Source organism: Nanorana parkeri, unplaced genomic scaffold (assembly GCF_000935625.1).
Source record: "Nanorana parkeri isolate BGI_ZX_2015 unplaced genomic scaffold, ASM93562v1 scaffold2086, whole genome shotgun sequence".
Lineage (NCBI taxonomy): Eukaryota > Metazoa > Chordata > Amphibia > Anura > Dicroglossidae > Nanorana > Nanorana parkeri.
In genome coordinates, this window is record NW_017308354.1 from 168,915 (window position 1) to 175,205 (window position 6,291).

The window sequence follows — 6,291 nt, forward strand, 5'->3', positions numbered from 1 at the left end:
TGACATAACCAAGCAAATAAAATCATACAAGTGCTTTAAACGAACGGCATTAATAACCAAAGTTTACTTTTTAAAACCCATCAGTTGATAGTAACCTTTGGTCTTAGGTGGGACTGATCAGTTTATAACTGTATATATAGAGAGATACAAATATTACACTAGTCATTTTAGGAATACCTGTACCACTTTACTTAATCACTTGAATGTCCGTCTGTGCATATCAACTTTTTTTTTTGTACAGTAAACGACATTTGCCTATACCATTGTTATTTTTTTTATGGAGAAATGTTTTTTTTTTATCCTTTTGTTTTTAAATGTGTGTTTTAGCTGTTCGAATATTAAAGAAAAAATCAAAAAAAGAAAAAAGTTTTTTTTAATGACATTTCCGCTAATTTCAAAGTTTGCTTGTTGACTTCAATAAAAATTGTTCTGAAAAAATGCCATATAAAACAGGAAGACGGAAAGCAATAGATTTTGAGGATTCCTTTAAAGAAAAATCCCGTGATTTTTAAAAGAGCTGGATTAGGACTCGGGAGTAACGCATGCTTTAATTTTGTAATTTGTACCAACAGTTCATTTTCCAGGACAAGCTGTCCAGAGATCCATTCTCTTTATAATGTAGGCCAGGGGCGTCCCGAGGCCGGGTGTCACCCGGTCTGCAGACCGGGTGACACCCGGACTCTCAGTCCATGACCAAGTGCTCGACTTTATAGAGTGGGTGACACCAAAATGACTGTTAGTCATTTTGGTGTCACCCCTGCAATGGCCGCACCCCCCTTGTGACGCCACTGATGTCGGCACAGTACTGATTTGTAGAGATTTAAAGTGACACTAAACTCAGGATTTAAACCTTTCAAATACATTTGAGAACCTTAAGTATGAACAAAAATGTATCTTATTTGTGTATCACTCGGCTGTAGATCCTCCAATCATCTCTGAATTGGTGCTGACACTGTCCTTCCTTCTGGAAGGGGGCTACTTTTGTTCCCCATGGTCCCCGTGTGTGTTGTAAAGTAGTCACCACTCCAAGCTCACTCCCGGGATGGACTACCATCTCATGTTTAGCTTACTAATTTGTATTGAGATTGTAGTCCAGCCCAGGAGCGAGCTTGGAGCGGTGACTACTTTACAACACACACAGGGACCATGGGGAACACAAGTAGTCCCCTCCAGAAGGAAGGACAGTGTCAGCACCAATTCAGAGAGGATTGGAGGATCTACAGCGAGTGATACACAAATAAAATACATTGTTGTTCATAGTTTTTTCCCCAGTCATCTTCTCTGCCTCCGGACAGGAAGCACATCACCCAATAGAATTCAAAAGAGATCCCACCAGATCACATCCTCAATTATTGTGTTTCATTCATCCAGAGAAGACAAGTCACCTTTTTCTCTGGAGCTCACCCTTTAATGGGTTATGCGGCGTGGTGGCTCCCGGCGCACTCTGCAGGCTAACAGCAAGGAGTTGACCCGGGCTCCCTTTTCCCTTCGTTACCAGGCGAGGGTGTGTACCGGTAACCACGTTGTCCCCAGGATGTTTTGCGCCCCATGGAGGTTCACGCGGCTCTGATTAGGAAACCGCGTGGCGGCCGAACATCACTTCCGGTTTGGGACTCCAACTGTTGTGTGCCCACGGGTGGTCTCCACTGTTTTAAAAGAGCTCTCTGACTGGTAGTACTTCTCCTTATGTCTTCTAGGCCAAAGCCACTGAGAAAGTTAAAAATGTACCTAGAAAGAAATGTGCTCTCTGCGGGTCAAAACTCTGCTGCGTCTACTAAGCCTCTATGGAAATCTTGTATTAAAAACTTACTTAAAGAAGATTCTTCTAATACCTGCAGCAGTCTTTTAGTCACAGTGAAAGAGGAGTGGGCTTCCACTTTTTTCTCTTTCAGAAGTCTGATAGAGGATATGAGAGGAGACCCCCTCAACTTCCAAACCCACTTCTTTCTTATCTAGAGCAGGTATTGGTCTGCCTAGGCCCACTGGTGTGGATGACTACAGGTGAAACTCGAATAATTAGAATATCGTGCAAAGTTCATTTATTTCACTAATGCAACTTAAAAGGTGAAACTAATATATGAGATAGACTCATTACATGCGTGGCAAGATAGTTCAAGCCGTGATTTGTCATAATTGTGATGATTATGGCTTACAGCTCATGAAAACCCCAAGAACCCCAAATCCACAACCTCAAAAAAGTAGATTATTACATGCAATCAATAAAACAAGGATTGTACATAGAACAATATCGGACCTCTGAAAAGTACAAGCATGCATATGTACTCAGTACTTGGTTTGGGCCCCTTTTGCAGCAATTACTGCAATTACTTTTGCACGATATTCTAATTATTCGAGTTTCACCTGTATAGTGAAATGTGCATTCTCCTTATAATGGTTCTTCTGAAGAAAGTAGTTCTCAGGAAGAAACATCCTCTTCAGCCACAAGTTTTAAATTGTCCTTGGATGATATAGAAGACTCTACTCAGGGAAATATACGAAACCTTGGAGATCCAGGAGGACAGAGAGCATTTATCTAGGCATGATTTGATGTACCAGAGTTCGCAGAAGAAAAGATCTTGTGTTTTTCCTGTACACAAGGTGCTTTCCGACTCAGTCCTTAAAGAGTGGCTAGAACCGAAAAAGAAGCCCTTCTTGTCTGATAATTTAAAGCAGAGATTTCCGTTTGATGATGAACCTTCTAGGGTATGACATAAAAATCCTAAATTGGATGTGCCGCTTTCCAAGATCTCAAAAAAAGTCAGACAGAATTTGAGGACATGGGTAACCTTAAAGATGCGATGGATAGAAAAATGGAAGTGCTATTAAAAAGAGCATGTGATTCCTCTCTAGCCAATCTTAAACCTGCTTTAGCCACCACCTGTGTCACATTTGAAAAACCGCCTTATGGCCGACATTCCTAGGGATCAGATTTTGGAATCCCTTCCAATGTTATTTTAAGGAGTGGGTTACATTGCGGACACCTCAGACGAATCGGTTAGAATGACGGCTCGCTCCTCCGCACTAATTAACTCATCCCGTAGAGCCCTCTGGCTGAAAGCCTGGGACGAGGATTCAGCCTCAAAGCTCCACTTGTTTAACTTACCTTTTTCAGGTGACCAGCTGTTCAGGCCAGACCTAGAAGCAGCCCTGGAACGCACAGCGGATAGAAAGAAGGCTTTCCGTATAAAGAGGAAGGGACCATTCAATAGAAGGTTTTTTCATGACCAAAGACCTCAGACAAACAAGGGCAAGGAAGAAAAGCTCAAAAAGAATTAGACGGGGCAGAAAGGGAGAGGTAGTGGAGGCATACTCTTTAACCCCCCTGCTCAAAACCCCAATCAGCAGTGACGCCATCTCTCCAGTGGGAGGAAGACTGGCAAAGTGCCTTCTGCAGTGGAGCCTGATTTCTGCCAACAGGTACATTTTGGGGATTATCGAGCTAGGTTATCAGCTGGAGTACGACAGTCCTCAGCAAAACTTTATGGTGACAGATCTTCCCAAAGACGTGATAAAAGCATCTGCTCTTTGCAGTCTGTTGGGAGATCTGGTAGACCAGGGAGTTATCATCCCTGTACCGAACGAAGAGATGAACACGGGTGTTTATTCTCATGTGTTTGTTGTTCAGAAGCCTTCAGAAAAATTCCGGCTTATTCTGAATTTGAAGTCCCTAAATGTATCGCTAAGATATAAGAAGTTCAGAATGGATTCCATATTTTCCGTAAGGAACATTATTCAGCCAGGAGCCTTCATGGCGACCATAAATATAAGAGACGCTTATCTACATATACCTATCAGAATTATGTCACAAAGGTTCCTCGGGTTGGCAGTCAATATACAGCAGAAGATTTATCACTTCCAGTTCAGAGTCCTCCCCTTTGGCCTATCCTCGGCAATAAGGATATTTTCGAAGATATTGGGAAAAGCCTTAGCCCCTTTGAGGCTCAAAGGGATATGCATAGTTCCTTATCTAGATGACCTGTTAGTGACTGCTGCATCTGCAGACAAGCTGAGGAGAGACTTAAAAGCAGGCCCGGCACTACCGCAAGGCAAGTCAGGCGGCCGCCTGAGGGCGCTGCAGGGTGAGGGCGGAAAAAACAGGGCATTTTGACAAGTACTTGTACTTGTCAAAATAGCGGGGTGGGGGGGCGCAAAAAGTCAACTTTGCCTGTGTTGGCAAAAATCCTAGCACCGGCCCTGCTTGAAAGTCACACAGGAATGGCTACGGAATCTAGGCTGGCTGATCAACGACCAAAAGTCCAACCTGACTCCAGCTCAGACGACAAGATTTCTGGGATACATTCTAAATATTATAGAAGAAAAGATTTTTCTCCCACAAGACAAGATACAGGAGATTGGGCCATGCTTCAAAGAAATCAGGCTGTGTCACTGAGGTCGATCATGTCGGTACTGGGTCTCATGACCTCCACTTTTCCGTCAGTGCAATGGGCGAGGTTTCACCAAAGACAACTTCAGAGTTTTCTCCTAAAGGTGCCCATACACTGCTCGATTCTCGTATAAGAATCGGGCCGGTGGGAGCATGCGCACACTGCCCATTCAGCATTGCGGTCATCGGAAACCCGCCCCTCGGGGGCGGGCTTGCGATGATCGAGAGTACGATTTGCCTGTCCAAGATGGGCAGATCGTACGTTTTTTTAATTACTTTACAACCATCGCAACACTAAGGTATTGCGATGGTTGTAAAGTGTATGGCCACCTTAAGGACTTGGAATCATTGAACGGAATCCTTGGATTTAAAGTGCCATCTTCCAACAAAGGTAAAGCAAGCCCCTCATTAGCAGACAGGAGGGACCGAAGCTCAGGTAAGTATTCCTTCTTTATTCCTTCTCCTAGAGAAAAACGAGCACTTAACCCTTGCAGCGCAGGGGCAGCCCCACTGTAAGGGTTAACTTTTAAAAAGTATGGAGTTCCTCTGTAAAGTAGATGTAAGATTAAAAAAAATGAGTTACCTTCTGTTTGCTAAAATAATGCTTCTTTAAAAAAAAAACATTTTCTTTCACTTTTTTCATCCTTTTATGCATATCCGTGCTGCTGATCTCCGGCAGCTGTTCTGCAACTACTTCCTGTCTGCATGCACTTTCTCCAGACAGTTTTGCATGGCATTTGTCATGACGGGTTTCCTGTTGGTGACAACAGTAAAGCATGCCAGTGCAACTAGCATTGCCACATCTGTAGTCTCAATCTCACACTGCCTTCTGAACTTCCTACGATGTAACATCACCATTGCTTGCTGGAAGCAATGCATGATGGGATATGTTGTCTTGAGAAATGGAGATTGCATCACATCGAGCAGCAGGGAAAGGGACGCAAAGTACACTGATGATCCAGGAAGTTGTTGGAAGCGATGGGCAGACGGAAGGCGGCGCTCACTACGTAAAAGGGATTTTTTCATGTAAGCTTTGATTGTATTACCAGAGACAACTCCACTATGTATCCCTATCACACTGCTGATGTCATAACAGGAGAGGAGATGCCGGGACTTTACAATTCCTTAAATCTTATTCTTCCTGTGATCTTAAAACAGCTCAACTAAAACTTGTTCTTCCTTTTTTTTTTTTTTTTTTTACTTTTTCTCTCCAATGTTCTAAATATAGCCAATCACTAACCTAGCGCTCCCAGAAATAGGACACAGAGGCAGAAATAATTGTCTGACTACAAAAGCCGGCAGTGAAGATTCATCTATACATGCTGTTTAGCGTGGATGGGGGCATTGACTGAAACCTAGCTGTGTATAGCTTGCCTTGGTCCCACCAATGGCCTTTCCACTGTCCAATGAGAGTCTCCTTACTGGCCTGTAAGCCGGTATATGGGGTGAAAAAAATTACATTTTAGTAGTGCTGGTCTATATATCCCAATCTAAACTACGTGGAGTGCTTTAGGACAATTGTCTTCAAATCAGAACTGTTAATATACGCTAATTAGATTCCGCGTTCCATCTCTTTCCTCTCCTCCATGATCGATGGAATTATTTTCATTTACCAATGTACACTGGCAGATTACTTGTGCTGATCTTTCTCTCGATCAATGTGTGTCTTTCCTGTTGGGAGCAGCCAGTCTGGAGCTGTCTGTCAGTGCATAACATACTAGGAATACTATACTTCCGGTTATATACAGTATGTATGTATATATATATATATACAGGGCTTGAAAAATTTGATAGTGTCTCACCAGTCAGTCAAAAATTTCACCAGTCAGCATGACCGGACTATAGACTTGCAATTTATGTTAAAAAAGTTTGGGGACAGATAGAGCTTTCTTTTGGAGGTATATAAT

General features: G+C 42.9%; 1 protein-coding gene across 1 annotated transcript in view; it reads right to left on the reverse strand.

The window, feature by feature from the left end:
- Positions 1-3,439: 3,439 nt before the first annotated feature.
- Positions 3,440-6,291, reverse strand: part of LOC108800630 (zona pellucida sperm-binding protein 3-like) — a 17,631-nt gene continuing 14,779 nt past the window's right edge. The window contains exons 9-10 of the mRNA XM_018572618.1: positions 5,079-5,248; positions 3,440-3,569 (exon numbers count right to left, since the gene is read on the reverse strand). Coding sequence (XP_018428120.1) covers positions 3,440-3,569; positions 5,079-5,248 — 300 coding nt within the window. The remainder of the gene's footprint in view (positions 3,570-5,078; positions 5,249-6,291) is intronic.